Here is a 17,196-nt window from a genome sequence, read left to right on the forward strand (position 1 = left end):
TGTTTTGATATAATCATGTTGGGAAAATGCAAGAATCTGTCCTTAAATATCTTTTAACAACTTTTTTTCTAATTTTATTGCCCAAAAATGAATTAGTTTTAAATTATAAGCAGTTAAACTGAAATAAAAATACAGTTTTACCAAAACTATGGGTTTTTGGCAGAGGGGTTTTTGACATGACGGTAAAAACCGTCATGTGTCAAAAACTTGCCAACTCTGATCTTTATCTTAATTATAATGATGCATTTTTTAAGTGCAGAACCTTCAGCAATATGAATAATTTTAACAACTACTATATATATATATACTTTTCAAACTTGTTATTTTCTTCATAGTTGCATTCAGACAAACATATAATTTCACTTCATTCATGATTATAGTCTTGTAAAAATGTGTGAAAAACCATTGGTACATAAATAACATATTTGCCTATCTTTGACTCCTTAGTTGGAGGTGTTGCATTTTTATAAAAAATTGCTGATTCATATTCTTTTTATTAATTAGGATGTAAAACTTCTATGTGAATTAATTAAATTGATTCATTTAAAAAAATAAAAATACTGCATTGCAAAATAATAATGTACTATTTCAAATTTATTCTAAAAAGTCTGACTTAGGAAATAAATAAAAACAAGAAAAATCAATGAATGAAATTTAAAACAAATTATTCTAGCTGCTTAGAAAGTTTAGCTCATTTTAATTTATAACTTCACTTTGATAGAAATGTGCGTTAAGCAAAAACTAACAAAATAATAATAATATTTTTAAAAGAGATTAATTTTTATCTGAAAAAAGATATGCATCTAAGTAGACCTTAAATTGGGACAAAGCACTGGGCTCATAGACTGAAAATGTAGTCTATGCTCCTTCTCTTAAAGAGTTCTGTAAGCAAGTTGAACATAATTGGCCACTTTATATGAATGGTTTCATTTTAACTATGTGTGAGAGAGACACCTATCTAAGTTATGTGAGCAGTTAATTGAAGTAGAACTATTGTAAATATTGGTAGATATTTATTAGTATTGGCTTCTTTTTTTTAAACTTTATTTTATTACTTTACAAAATAAGACTTTTTCAGATCATTATATCAATTAATTCAGCCTCGTGATTTACTAAATTTCATGCATGCCATGGTAAAATTTCAGAAACATTAAGTGCTTTTATTTGTTACATTTTTCATACTTCCTAAAAATTTTAAAAAGTCATCAATAAGAAGAAAAGTGTAGAACTTCTTTATTTCGAAATAATTTTTTTTTTTTTTTTTTTTTTTTTTTTTTTTTTTTTTTTTTTTTTTTAGTTTGTTATTAAGGTACTTATGTATTTAAAGAAAAGTAATTTGCAATTTTTTTCTTTCTAGTTTATAGTTGTAATGTCTTTCAAGTCAAAAGTTTTTTAATATTTTTGATATTGTCTTTAAATACAAAATTGTTGCATTATTAATAATTAAAAACTTACTTTTTCCATCTGATATACTAAACAACTATGTTTTGTTTCAGGAGAGAAAATTGGAGGAAACGTGGAAAAACCTCTCCTGTTTTGGAGGCAGAACCAGAAAATTTGACTGTAGTTTCTAGGGCTACCGTCATGGAACAAAATGCTGAAACAAATGGATGTTCGGATGGACCAATTTCCCTTACTATTACAAACCATAATGATGTAAATCAAGTGAGTAATTGATATTTTATTTCTCAGTTTTTAATTTTTACTCTTTAGAGTTGGCAAGATTAAGAAAATTTTGGATCCATGCAACCCATTATACTTTTTTAAAATTTTGAATTTAGATTAGATTAATGATCTTTTTATGAATAAAAATGTATGCATGTTATTTATAATGTGTGGGAATTGAGGAAATGTAATTCTTTAAATTATATTATTTGTTACTGCTTTTAAATGCATTCTATTTTTTTCTTTTATTCTCCCATTATTTTAAAAATAATTAAAACAAAAAAATATTTTTTGTAAATTTTAGTACATCCTGCTTTGTGAACCCAAAATATTGCAACATTTATTGTAAGTCGTGTGTGCATTGAGAACATGGTTTGTTGAATTTTAAGTTAGATACTTTCCTTGGAGTGGCTGATAAGATTTTATGTAAAGTGGAAGCCTGGTTTCACATTGCCCATTTCATACGCAATCCCACTTCCTATATCAAAGATACTTTCCTTGGAGTGGCTCATAAGATTTTATGTACAGTGGAACCCTGATTTTACATTGCCCATTTCATACGCAATCCCACTTCCTATATCAAAGATACTTTCCTTGGAATGGCTGATAAGATTTTATGTACAGTGGAACCCTGGTTTTGCATTGCCCATTTCATACGCAATCCCACTTCCTATATCAAAGATGCTTTCCTTGGAGTNGTGCTTATTTCTCGTTGAAGAACTTGGCTACGCACCCTGTATTATCTTATAAAAAATCTCTATAAAAAAAGTTTTTCACAAAAATCAGTGAGTCTACTTATAATAATGTTGGACGCTAGTTGATCAAAAAATATCGACACATTGTAAACAATGAAATAAATATGCACAACTCTATATCAATTTTTGTATTTCAAAAACTACTTCTAATAGGTTATATGCAATTAATTATATATATTTTCTCATATTTTGTTTGCATATCAAGATTTTTTTAGAAACAATGTTTTAAATTACATTCAGAAAAAAATTCAGCATATGAAAAGTTAAGATGATTCATTTAAGATTATTTCAAAAAATATGACACAATGAAATTTTTTTGGAATTTTCATGGTTCGGCTGATACGTCCAACGTGCCAGAAATTTGCTATCTCGTAATAAAAGATATGTCGTTGACTTATACTCCGGGTTATACAGTATTTATATTTGTGCACTGTGTTAAATTCCATTGGGTATTTTTTTATGAAATGTTAATTTTTAATGAATTTAATATATTTCAGTTTAAACCTTATCAGAGTAAGAAAGACAAAATTATTGATTTGATACCATCTTCCTGAGTTTTGTTCAGTTTAAAATATCTATTAGGGCAATTCAATATTATCTGATAGTACCTTTTGATAAGTTTTCTAGCTTTTAAACTTATTTTTTATTGATAATTATTTTATAATTTTTTTGGAAATTATATGGGATATTTTTCATTAGCCTAATATTGTTATGCATATAAGAAAAAGGCATGAAAATTAAAAATATTTCATTTAGAATAGCAATATAAAAAATGACTGATGTTATGTAGAAGGGACATGGAGAAAAACATCACATTTTTATTTTGAAATTCTCCTTCTATAAGCGATAATGTTTTTTTAAATTTATTTGAAAAAATCTTCAACTAAACGGTAACATTTTATTTTAAAACCATCGTTAAACAGCAGACCCAATTTTTGGTTTACGACTTCTAATATTCAACCCCATATCCTTGTGATTTTGAACCAAATCCAGTAGACAAGGGAACTCCAGAATCAGGTATTGGGAGAAATTGTGCCTTCGTTGAGGATTTTATGATAGAATTAACCCTCATTTGCGTTACATTGAGAGGAAAACCTCTCACGGTTAGCTCAACAGCAAAGGGACTCTAACCAATGATCTGTCTGCCACTGAGAATATTTTATGTAAGCACTGTGGTCGGTGCAAGCCGGGTTTAGAATTCATATCGGTAGTTGATTTTTTTAAAATTGTCATCAATAGGGGAGATGATTTAATCTGAGCTTTTCTACAAAATAGTTATACTTCTCTTTTCATATTTCAGATTAAAAATAAAGAACAGATTTTATAGAGTATACTATCTTCTCTTTTTTTTTACATTGTTTATTTTAATTTCAGGTATCTACCAAAGCTGAAAAGCAGATGGCTAAAACCATATCTACTCAAGATGCCAAGAAACCTAAGCAGGCTTCCACTAATGCAAAGGGAAGTCGGTCTCGTAGAAGTATTCCACCAACTCCACCAAATTCAACACCTACAGTATCTCCTCCATCAGAAAGGCGGACCACACGGAATTTACCATCTCCGGCTCAACCGGCCCCTCAACCTTCTGTGAAACCAGTTTCAAGAACTCTTACTGCGGCTGAGCGTAAATCAGTAAAAAACTCTATTCCCATTCCTGCCACTAACACACAGTCAAACAAAAAAGTGACACAACCTCCTACACTTAGCCCACAAGTATCTGGAACTGTGCCTCCAACGAGTGGGGTAGTCCCTTCTTTGCAAGATACTCCTGCACCTGTTACTCCTATTAGTTCTAGGAGTGCTAAACATACTCCACAGTCACAGAGTCATACTTCACCTCCATTGTTAAAATCTCAAAAACGTCAGTCTAAGAGGCAGTCTGATATTCCAATAGTTGAGTTGGACTCTGCCTCCTCTAGAAGTAAACGTGTTAGATTGCAACATCAGCCATTTCAATCTCCTCCACCACCAACCATAATACCTGCTATTTTAAGGCAACCTATTATCAAGACACCGGAAGATAAAATCGTTGTTTTTCAAAAAGGTGAATTTTTGGCTGTGAGAAATGAAAATGGTATGTATTTATTTATGCGTTTTATTTGGAATTGATATGCATTTAATTTTGAAGAATAATTGACACATTTATTACCATGTTACAGGGTGCATAGCATTTTTAGGAAGTGTTTAAGGGAGCTTATTTTTGATTTACACTTTTTAAAAGCCCTTAAAGGTGCTTTTATTTTATTCGGGTTTGAAAAAAGTGCTTAATTTTCTATCTTTTAAATAGAGATTTTTTCTTCTGTGTCGATTTTCGTTCTAAATTACGGAAAAATGCATTATATTTATAATTTTCTCTGCAATATTTAACAGAAACTAGTTATTTTATCATGATTATGTAAAATGTTTTTGAATCTTATTGATTTTATTTTTGTAAATTTCAATAAAATTTGTAAAAATAAAATCATTAAACAATAGACTAGATATTACTTAGAGAATATTAAACGATAGAAAAAAATAATTTTTATTACTGCACATACCCTGAATTTGAAAATTTTTTTTGGAAAGTGCTTAAAAGGTGCTTATTTCTCGTTGAAGAACTTGGCTACGCACCCTGTATTATCTTATAAAAAATCTCTATAAAAAAAGTTTTTCACAAAAATCAGTGAGTCTACTTATAATAATGTTGGACGCTAGTTGATCAAAAAATATCGACACATTGTAAACAATGAAATAAATATGCACAACTCTATATCAATTTTTGTATTTCAAAAACTACTTCTAATAGGTTATATGCAATTAATTATATATATATTTTCTCATATTTTATTTGCATATCAAGATTTTTTTAGAAACAATGTTTTAAATTACATTCAGAAAAAAATTCAGCATATGAAAAGTTAAGATGATTCATTTAAGATTATTTCAAAAAATATGACACAATGAAATTTTTTTGGAATTTTCATGGTTCGGCTGATACGTCCAACGTGCCAGAAATTTGCTATCTCGTAATAAAAGATATGTCGTTGACTTTTACTCCCGGTTATACAGTATTTATATTTGTGCACTGTGTTAAATTCCATTGGGTATTTCTTTCAATGAATTTTAATATATTTCAGTTTAAACCTTATCAGAGTAAGAAAGACAAAATTATTGATTCAATACCATCTTCCTGAGTTTTGTTCATTTTAAAATATCTATTAGGGCAATTCAATATTATTTGATAGTACCTTTTGATAAGTTTTCTAGCTTTTAAACTTATTTTTTGTTGATAAATATTTTATAATTTTTTTGAAAATTATGTGGGATATTTTTCAATAGCCTAATATTGTTATGCATATAAGAAAAAGGCATGAAAATTATAAATATTTCATTTAGAATTACAATATAAAATATGACTGATGTTATGGAGAAAAACATCACATTTTTATTTTGAAATTCTCCTTCTATAAGCGATAATGTTTTTTTAAATTTATTTGAAAAAATCTTCAACTAAACGGTAACATTTTATTTTAAAACCATCGTTAAACAGCAGACCCAATTTTTGGTTTACGACTTCTAATATTCAACCCCATATCCTTGTGATTTTGAACCAAATCCAGTAGACAAGGGAACTCCGGAATCAGGTATTGGGAGAAATTGTGCCTTCGTTGAGGATTTTATGATGGAATTAACCCGCATTTGCGTTACATTGAGAGGAAAACCTCTCACGGTTAGCTCGACGGCAAAGGGACTCTAACCAATTATCTGTCTACCACTGAGAATATTTTATGTAAGCACTGTGGTCGGTGCAAGCCGGGTTTAAAATTCATATCGAACTGTCATCGTTGGGATTCGAACCCGGTTCACCTCATTGGAAGGCAAACGCTCTATCCCCTGAGCCACCACGGCTCTAAACAGGTAACATTGAATGTTCACAGGAAATGACAAATAGAAAGTGACAAGTAAATAAAAAGCTTTTATGACTAATGCTATAATTTTTATGCGACTGCTGCGTGGCATTCATGGCTGGCAAGTCTTGAGCCTAGTTTTGAACGTTTGAACAGTGTCAACTATTATTTGCACCTGCACATTTTGACAGCCAATGAAGTTATTTTTTAATCAAAAATACAAACTACATTGAAATTTTAATAAAATTTTATTATTATTACGAAATACTTTTTCAAAATACACTACGGAACCGATTATCCGGAACGATCGGGACCATGGCTATTTCGGATAACTGATTTTTCCGGTTTTCTGAATCGCTACAAAAAGCCTTTATTTTTATTGTTAAACCGAACTAAAAAAAAATAATATTTGGAAATAATCTTAAAAAGAAGAAAAAACGATGAAGTAATACACTAATGATTATTTTCAAAATGATGGTAAGGTAAACATCTTTCAAAAAAGAACGAAAAATCCTTAAATCTTTTGAGGAAAAAAAATAAATTTTTTTTAAAAATGGCGGGAAAATGTAACGAAATTCGTTCCGGTTTCTTGGTTTTCTGATTTCCGGATAACCGGTTCTGTACTGTATAATTTTTGATTTTTTTTTATCTATAATAGTTAATAATAAAATAGGAAATTTGTTAATAAAAGGGTTGCTATTAAATGCTTATTTTTTTATTATGTTGACCTTAGGATTATGAAATTGCTTATTAAAGTAATGAGTTAGAATTAACAAAATGAATGATATACGTCTGATGAAAATTAAAATATTATATGTTCTAAATATATTTTGCAGTAAATTTAAATGAATTATAGTACTGTAAGTGTGCTTGTATTTATATGAAATAATAAAATTTATAATTATTGATTTTTATTTATATTTTAAAATACTCTATTATGTTAAAGAAAATTTTAAAATTTTTAGGAAGCTTTTTTGTATGTAGAACAGCTCAGAATGTGTACAAAAGTAGCAAAAGGTTTAAAATTCAATGGATGAGTGACAAGGAACCCGATGTTTATATTCCAGACTTTTATGACCAAACAGGTTAGAACTTTTGTTTACCTTCCAATAATTTTTCTTTTTGAAAATATTTGAAGAAAACAGTTTTTGGGAAATTTTTCAATTGTCACTTACTAGTTGCTAAGTTTAAAAAATTTAACACAGATTTAAAAATTAAGTATGGATACAATTTTAAAAAATATCTGCTATACAAAACTTGAGGTTCAGTATAAACTAATCTAGTTTCAATTTCGCTTTTCCATTTGTCTTCCTGAACATAAATTAGCAAGCTGTGTGCAAATTTTAGAACTTAACAAATTACAAGTATAACAACAATTTCCATTAATGTATAGTAAAAAATTTAATTTTAGATTATTCTTTATTAAATCTATTAAATTTCAAGTCGAAGATACTTTTTTAAAAGATACTTTGCCGAATATTTGGCCCGACAGTCGACCAAACGAATATTCGGCAGATGAGACAAAAAGGCCAAATATTCGTTACATCGTGTATACTGACTGGAAATATTTATATCTTCAGTGAGTAAATTAGCAGAACAATTGTTCATAACCTGCTGATAAATGATGTTGGTAAGTAAACAAGTATATTTCAAAAGCAATATCAGAAATATGATAGTGAATTAGTTATTAGCTTATTTTTATTTCTAGGAGAGAAAAAAAGAAGGTAGGGAAGCCCAGTATTTACAAAATTATGTCATTGTATCTGAAATATGTGAAAAAGGTTTTTTATACCTAATTAATTACTTTGTTAATTTCAGATTTTGAGTGTGTATTAACAAATTTAAGGATGAAACGTGTAGATAAAAACAAATTTATGCTCCCAGCTGATGAAAGGCAAAGAACGCTAAATATACTTCAGCGAGCGTTAAATGTTGAAAATGGAATGACCATTTCCCCTGTGCAAGTAACAGTGGATGGAGGTATGAAAATCAGACTTTATTTTCTCTTTATTTATTTATTTTGTGAAATGTTGTTAATTATGATGCAATAAGTATAAAAGTTAAATCACGGAACTGAGAAAATAGGAAAAGTCAGGAAATTTTATAAATTTGCAAACATTAGTAAATTTTATTCAAATATCTTAAAGGAAAAGTAAAATTTAGCTTAAGATATAACTAAATGTCAGATATTTTTCTAAAAAAATTTTTTTATCAATTCCTTACAAAATTTTCTTTTGCTCCATTTTGATGTCTACTGAAAATTTTTTATTCTCATTACTGCCTTTATATTTATAAAATTACATTAAGTTTTAGCAATTTTCAAAAGTATTATTTATTTATCTTTTTATAGAACAGCTTTACATCATAGAAATTTGAGCTAATTATGATCAATTGTTTTCCACTATAAGTGATCAGTTATGTTACAAGTACGTTTAATACATCATAAATAAAAAGAGAAAAAAAAGGAGTGGGCTTCGTTCATTAGTATATCACTTTGCTACTATATCCACCTTAATCTCTTCACATAATATGTTTAATTTATTTAAATATTTATTTTAAGAAAAATGGTTTATTTCCAACTTCAATAATAAGCAAAAACTTTTTGTTACATCTATGAGGATTACAGGAATGAGACAGAACTGAAAAATTTTTCTTAACTTACATTTATGGCATCATTTACAAAGAATAAGGGAAATTTGGTAAAATAAATTTGAAAATATCGGGGAATGGTTTTTCTGGTGTTTGTAGCCATCCTGAAGATATTTATTGGAAAATAAAGTAACATTTAAAAATGGTAACAGATTAATAAAAATTGATTGATCAAATATATAAATAATATTTTTCTATTTATATAGAAAATTTTTTTTTATTGAAATCTCAAAGTTTTCATCATTTTCAGTATATTTTTTCCAATATTCAGATTTAAATATTTTAAAGTGCCAAGTGAAAAAATTAATTATGAATGCTTAGTGATATGTAAGTTATGTGTGTATTGAAAAATAAATGAAAATTGCTCTAGTAATTCAAAAATATGGCTAATAGTTCAATTCTTTCTAAACAATAATTAATTATATTTTGAAAGGAATTTCTTTCTTATTTGTATCTTTCTTTCTTTCTTGTTTCTAAACAGATATGTATAATAATCACTCTAGTAGGAAAATTATTTAATATTATTCATTATGAAGAAGGAAAAAAAAAAGGGGGGGGGGGAATAGTAAATTCCAATATGGTAGGAAATTCCCATATTCTACCCTGCCATCAATTTGAGAAAATTCAGACACAACAATAAAAATTTTGGTAGACCAATTACTAGTCTAATATCTTCAAAAAATTGCTAAATTTACGAAATATTTGCTGGTATATATAATAATCACTATAGAGTTTAGTAAAAATTAAAACACTTTTAAAAGAATCTATTTTCGAACAAATTTTGTCAAAATTAGATGATGTTGAAAGGATTGAAACTAGTTATAAGAGTAAATTGATTACAGATTGTTTTTCAATGGAGCAAAAAGTTTTTTGTTTGCAAAAAGTTTTTTATTTTATCCAAGTTTGTTATTAATACTGTCTTTCTATAAGGTCATTGATTTTTCTATTGTGAGTGTGATTTTGTAGTATAATTAAATAGTATGATTTCTGAATTCTTGTAGTTGATGTTTCTATTGTTGGAAAAGAAGATGAAGAAATTTTAAGGCAACAACAAGAAAATTTGCAGAAAACTGAACATAAAACTAAAGTGTCACCCGTTCAAAAACGAGGTCGTCCCAAAAAGCCTGAACCTTCTCCTCCTGCTAAAGTCCCAGTGACTCGTTCAACAATTACTAGTAAGAAAAATTTAAATTTTATAAAAAATTTATCTTTTTGATTTTTTTATTCAAATTTTTTTAAAGGTGACAATTTTAGAGAACTTAATTTATGCATATTTAATCTTTAAAAATTTTTTGTTCGCCAATAATCAGTAATTGTGATAATGCTTTGTATAAGCTTGTTTAAAAAAGATTAAGGCATGATTTTATTTCTTTAAAGAGAATCTATTTTTATCCTCACTACTCAAGTGTTTCTTGTAGAACACGAAAAATATCTTAGTAATTATGCTTTATTACTTCATTGGTTTAATTCAATAATTTGTTTTCTAAGAAAAAATCAAGTGATTAAAATTGTAAATTAATTTGTTGATTTTTTAATCACTTGTGTAGCAGTACTACATATCTACAACAGTTTAAATCGCTAAAGCCCGAGAAGTAATACTGTTAAATTGAATAATTACTCTATAAATATTATTTTGATCATTTCATTTAAAATGTATTTTTATTTTAGCTGAAAAAAAGATAAGCAAAACATTAGCTGCGAAAGTCAAGCTGAGAGCCAGAGAAACAGTAAAGGTCAAACTAAAAAAAGAAGGTATTAAACTCATTAATTTCAAACTATTCCTCTCTTAGCATTTCCAGATTTTAGAGTTTTATTTACATTTTTTATGCCTTTTTGTTAATTTGTTCTTTCTTGTATATTACGTGCTAGAAAAAATTGGAAATAATATTTTGTATTAATATTAATTTGTATTTTATTTGAAGGAGGTCGCATTATTGTATCCAACAAAGCTGGGAAACCTGTTACTAAGGTGAGGAAAATAGCTGAAAGGTTGCATCCGAATCCTAAAGTAACTGTATTTGAAAAGGATCCTTCTTTTCAAACAAAGTAAGCATTTAATATTCACATAATCATATATAGTGATTCTTAATTTATGCTCCTAGCAGATTTATAATTCATACCTTTAATTTTCTGACCTCGGTTAATATCTTCATCAAAATCGCTTTCATTAGTACAAATTTGTTTACATTAATAATTCTTATTTATAAAAAATTTTAAAAAGTGACAGTTTTTCTAAATAAATTTTTGTTTTGTTTTTTAAATTGAAAAATATGCAGGTTTTTAATTTCTTTTTCTTTGTTAAAGAAACCTAGTACTCACATCATCTCAATTGCCTAGAAGTGCCATGTTAAAAATAATATTCAAATTTCAGCAACCATTCTAAAACTGTCTTGTTATGTTATATTTCATTTCTAATTAAAAATGTAAAATTGAAATTTTAGGACTATCGGGCAAGTGCATCACTTATAAAATATAATTCAAAAAATTATGTTATTTTTCTTAGTTGAGAATATTTTCTTCTTTGCATCAAATTTGAAAGTTTAGTTAAAGAAAAGTATTTAAAGCAATCTTTACTTTCATTTATAAAAATTTTTAATGATTAAATAAAATTAAGTCTTTCATTCACATCATATTTACTTGTTGGTAAATATCATATTTTATTATTAATTTGTGATAGTTTCAAAAAATGAAAATATATATATATATTTTTTTTTTGTAATTTTCAGCACACCCATTCCGTATGTGTCATCATCAGCTCATAGTAAACTACTCATTCGTGCAATACTTTTAAAAGATATGGCCATGCTGCAGTCTTTGATTAAAGAAACACAGAAGATATGTTCAGTAAGTACAAACTACTATTGATTTTGAATATAACGATTCAATTATATTAATAATATCGATAAAATTAAATTTTGAAATTTACTGTTTTGTCTTAGAAGCAAATTTGGTTGTTTTTAATTTTATAACCTTATTATTCTAGCTGAATGCTCTTAGAAGTGTAGATCTTCAACTGACTCCTCTAACCTATGCTGTCCTAGAAGAAGATCATAGGGCAATCAGAACTCTATTAACTGTAAATAAAAGAAAATATGCTAATCCCCCTGAAACATTGCTGGAGTATCAGAACAGTGGAAGGTATGTTAAGGTGCCATTTTCCCAATGTAATTTAATAAAAGCAATCTAAATTAAACATTTGTTTAAAAAAAAAAAAAACTTTTTTTTTTTTTTTTTTTTTTTTTTTNTTTTTTTTTTTTTTTTTAAAATTGTATATTTTTAAAAATTGCTCAAAATGAAATTATTTTGTCAAAAATATAGAATCAAAAAGCAAGCAAAATTTTTTGAAGAAAATTGAGTCACATTTTATTAAATATTAACAGTTTAGTCTATTTAAATTTTCATACTCATTTATATCCTAACTATGTTTACTATTTTAATGTTAGTGAACTCTACTAAGCTGCTTCCGGGAAGTTATGGTTTTTGAACTCTTCCAAAATGGGGAATAATATATATAAAAGTAAATTTATTTATTTAATTTGAAATATAATTGACTAATGCAATATTTACATTTTTGCAAGCTAATTAAAAAATGCGAATTAATCGTTAGGTAAATTGAAATATTATCATGTTTTAGTTCAATGTTATACATATTTACCATAAGTAATGCAATACATTACTTATTTAAAATAAAAACATCATATAAGTGAAATTAAATGAAAAATTTCAGAAACTGTAATTTTTAAATTTATAATGAAGTAACATAGACCAATCACACCAAATCACCGAACCAACCGACTTTGATAGTAATAGGTCGCTGGCCTGAAGGAACTGATAATGATTTTATGGTGGAAATTCTGATCACGAAGCAACCAACTCACCTTAATTTTGAGACTTGTTAAAATAGAAAGCAAAGTTTTCAAATATATAATACAAAAAATTAAATGTACATTTTTATGTATTATTAAAAAGTTCTTAAAATGTGAATGTCATGGAGTTCCCTATGCTTATAAAAATTCTGGGCCCTGAACAAATGCCTGTTAGCTCCAACTTTATGAGGTAATAGAAAGCCAAATGTATTTTTGGATGAAAAAAATTTCATCTGTAGAATTTCTTCAGTGTTTTAATAAAACTAAACATCACTGTATCAACAGTTTCTTATAGCTCTTTCACCCATTAGAAAAGGTCAATTACTTTAATTTTCAAAATTTTAGCTGCTTATTTATTTATTTTTACTATTATGACTCTGGCAGGAAAACAACCAGTTCATTAATTGTGTTTAAAAGATGATAAAATGAAATTTTTTATGTTTATGCAGTTTCATTGTTTATGCAGTATTTATTTTCAAAATTTTTCTCCAAATTTTTTACTGTTGATGAATTTAGTTTCATTAATTAAATTTCACCATTTTGAAAAGCATATTTTAAATAAACCTTAGATTATAAAATCTTAATGTATACTAATGTATGTAGTTTTGTATTTAAATACGCCAAGATCTTATTTCTTTAAACTAAAGATGCAAATTATCAAATCAACTTACATTTAATTTGAGCAATTTTCTAAAAAGTGTTGGTCCTCAGGCATGTTTTAACAGAGTAAAACTAAACATTCTTTAATCTTTATACTTAGGTACAATATGACAATGCTTGGCCATGCTGTAAAACCTATAAATTCTTGTCGTGGTGGAAGAGAAGGAAATAATGCATTTTTGAAGGCAAGTATTATGATTAAAGTTTAGTTGTTGTGTAAGATAAAAAATTTAAATTATTGAAATATGCATTTTGATCATGATTAAATTAAAATTGGTAGCTAAAACAAACATTTTGTTACTCTGACAACATGAAAGGATCATTCTAGATATCCCAAAAATGTCTGGAGATTTTTAAAATTAATTAATGAAAAATGGTCTAAGCATTCTGCCTAGTTTACCAGACAATTTATTCTCTCCTAATTTTGAAATGAGTTATGTTATTTTGTTACTAAATGAAAAATAAGAGAAAATAAACACTCTTTTTACTCAGAAAATGAGAAAAGTGTACATTTACCTTTTTTTTTCTTCCTTCAATTGTTTTATTTCATTGTGAAGATATTTCATTTATATGATTATTGTTTATGTATATTAGTTTTAAAATTTAATTAGAAATTCAATTATTAGAAATTAGGAGTGGATAAGGGACTACATGAAAGAAAACTCATGAAAAATCACACAAAACTTAACAAGTAATTATAAAAAATAGTTTTCTGAACACAATCAAAAAGTATTTTTTTATGCTGTGAATAGGGACCGCATAAAAAAATCTCGTGTTGAAAATTACTCAAAACCTGAAAAAATAACTAGGAATTGTTTTTTTAAATGGAATCAAGACACGAGGCTTGGCAGGTACTTGGATTCTCGCCAAACCTTTGGAATCTGATTTAGAGCATACATATTCAAAAAATTGTAACTATTTTATTTAGTATACAGCTGCTTATTTTACATAGATAAAATGTATAGCCATTATCCTTCGTAGTTGTACAATACACAAACTTTTTTGTGGTAGACTGGTTCAAAATCGCTTTCGTCACTTGAGGATACTACACTACCTGGCACTCGTTAAGAGGGGTTGTTTTTTTAGTCTCAATGTAGTTGGGAATCAGTATATGCGACGACCGATGTTTCACTAGCTATTTACATATCTAAACAATATCTACTTTATGTTATTAATTTTTTACCTTACAATTAAAACAACTTATTAGTGTAATTGCATTTATAGGATTCATTCTTCTGTAATCGAACTTATCCAGAAGTGAATCAGGAACTTCTTAAAGAGGCTCTTAGAGCAGGTGTTTCCATTGATACTTTTAATCTGTTATTTGCAGAGAATAAGGAAGACTGTTATGATTATTCTTGGAAGGTAATTGCTGTTTGTATGATATATAGTTAAAAATTTATAATATAATGTGTTATAAGCAAAGAGATTCTTTCTTTCTTATGTTTTTCTTCTTTCTTTCTAATGATTGTTTAAAAGAGATATAAACTTTTGTTCCCTCTAGATAAAATATATCTTCTTTTTTTCTTGTTTAAATAGTTAAAATTTAATTTAATAAAACAGTATTTGTTATCCCACTGTTAAAATTATTTCACCAATCGTAATAACATCATCGATTTAGAAAATATATTATTTCAATTTCATTTGAACTATAGATGAAAGTCTAAAAATTAAATTAAGTTAAGCATGGTAGATGTCTAAAAATAGTATTAACCAGATTTAGTTTTGCATGTCTTTATGTGACTTGCTGTCCAATTGAAAATGGATATTACAATACAAGGTTAGTTTACACAAATGAGTGTACAAAAATATTATTAAATGTTAACTTACAATTTAAAATACTAAATATATTTATATTGGCAAATATGTTATAAAATGAATTTTTAAAATCATAATTAGAGAACTGATATATTTTATATAATATTATAAAAATACTGTATTATGTAAATTACAAATACTGTATTACATAAAAAATTTATATCATGTATCGTAAAAGAATCTTTTTCGGTACTCACCCTCTAAAAATTTCACTCAAGTTACTTTGTAATTTATAGTTCTAGTTTACTCTAACCATTGAAGTTTTTAAAAATCAATGTGTTTTAACTCTAATTAAAAGATAGTATGCGTACTTGTATTAATGTGTTGATTACTATTTATTTATATATTTTTTTAAGATGAAAGTATAAAATTTTCTAGTTAAATCATCAATAATGAAAATATGATTTATAACTTGTGGATATTGAATTTCAATTGCTAGGAAATAATTTTAATTTCAGTAGAGCTGTAGAATACAATATTATACATGTTTATTATTGTCATTGTTTCACGCCCATCTTTTTCATTCCTTACTAAAGATATTTTAAACTTATTGTGTGGTAACATTGAACTAAATATCATGAAATTATTCTTTCCCAACCCTTAGCTTTAAAATAACTCATTTCTTAATGGGTAATACTATGAAGAAAATGTTTAACATCTGTTTTTGAGCAGATTTCTGTAATTTGGGTGAAACTACAGTTTAGCACTCTTTTAGAATAATGGTTCTGTTTAGTTATATATAAAAATATTTTAAACTCATTAAAAAGAAAACGAGATTTTTTATATTTGCCATTATAAAAAAAAAATTTAACAGCATTTTAAATAGGCAATTCCTTGAATTTGGGCTGCCCTTTTACATAATTCTATGTTACCAAGCTAAGCTCACTTTGAATGTGGTTACTGATATGGATTATGTATGTGACATGATTTTTTACTATTTTTTTATCCACCTTTAAGTCAATAAGTTAGAAGGATAGGTTTTGTTTAAGTGTAAACTTACATGCAAACTCATCAACATATTAAGATATTTTGATAAATTTATATCGTTATCACTGTGCTTCTTCAGTATTCACATTTCCATTTATTGAAATATTTTAGAAAGATGAAGTCTTGAAACAAATACACATTGCTGTCCGAAATGGTCACCACAAACTTGCTGGACAATTGATGAATGAAGCTCTTTTAAAAGGTGGATACAATATTGGAAATCTTCATAAAGAAGTAAGGAAAAGTTATCAATATCTCATATTTTTTGTATTTGATTTATTTTGTATAAAAGTTAATCGAATAATCACCATGATTTTAGGTTTTGCTGAATGACAGGCAACCCTTAACTCCTTTTAAATCGGTGTCAGTGTTGAAAAAAGCTTATGGAAATGCAAGGGTAAATATTTCTTCATTTGGTTGTTCTGTTTAGATGTTTTATTTAATTTAGATGTAAGATGATGCTTAGATAATCTTCTAACAGGGTTGCCACAGGTGACTAAAATGCAACTATTTTCAGCATGAGGCGACTATGGCAACTTTTTTTGCCTGAAAAGGCTAAAAAAACAACTATTTTCAGGAAAAGGAGACTATTAGGAGACTTTTCTGTACTCCTAGCAATGTTTTTTTAGCATAATTGGGTTGAAAACCTGCAGCCCGCAAAATCTTCTGAAGACACTGAGTTTCTTTTCTTAGGAAATGTAAAATAAAAATAATAAAATTAAAAAAAATTAAATAAATAATTAAAAAATAAAAAGTTTTCGATTGTAAATTTGAGTCATCACTTTTTAATGCGTTCAATTTGCATAGATTCTAAGTCTATTTCATTTCTCGATTGCCTTTTGAACGGTTATTGCTGAGAAATTCTGCATGATTTGAAAGATCCCAATTTTTAATACAGTGCATGAATTT

The 17,196-nt window shown here is 27.1% G+C and overlaps 1 protein-coding gene across 4 annotated transcripts in view; it reads left to right on the forward strand.

The window, feature by feature from the left end:
- LOC107446086 (poly [ADP-ribose] polymerase tankyrase) overlaps window positions 1-17,196 on the forward strand; it is a 97,168-nt gene that overhangs the window by 27,336 nt on the left and 52,636 nt on the right. For all 4 annotated transcript variants that reach the window (XM_071179536.1, XM_071179538.1, XM_043040455.2 and 1 more), the window contains exons 2-14: window positions 1,497-1,665; window positions 3,795-4,494; window positions 7,273-7,392; window positions 8,126-8,287; window positions 9,958-10,131; window positions 10,625-10,708; window positions 10,879-11,002; window positions 11,683-11,800; window positions 11,940-12,094; window positions 13,583-13,667; window positions 14,707-14,847; window positions 16,399-16,521; window positions 16,607-16,684. In XM_071179536.1, coding sequence (XP_071035637.1) covers window positions 1,585-1,665; window positions 3,795-4,494; window positions 7,273-7,392; window positions 8,126-8,287; window positions 9,958-10,131; window positions 10,625-10,708; window positions 10,879-11,002; window positions 11,683-11,800; window positions 11,940-12,094; window positions 13,583-13,667; window positions 14,707-14,847; window positions 16,399-16,521; window positions 16,607-16,684 — 2,145 coding nt within the window. In that variant the 5' untranslated portion in view covers window positions 1,497-1,584. The remainder of the gene's footprint in view (window positions 1-1,496; window positions 1,666-3,794; window positions 4,495-7,272; window positions 7,393-8,125; window positions 8,288-9,957; window positions 10,132-10,624; window positions 10,709-10,878; window positions 11,003-11,682; window positions 11,801-11,939; window positions 12,095-13,582; window positions 13,668-14,706; window positions 14,848-16,398; window positions 16,522-16,606; window positions 16,685-17,196) is intronic.

This window comes from Parasteatoda tepidariorum, chromosome 1 (genome assembly GCF_043381705.1).
Source record: "Parasteatoda tepidariorum isolate YZ-2023 chromosome 1, CAS_Ptep_4.0, whole genome shotgun sequence".
NCBI lineage: Eukaryota > Metazoa > Arthropoda > Arachnida > Araneae > Theridiidae > Parasteatoda > Parasteatoda tepidariorum.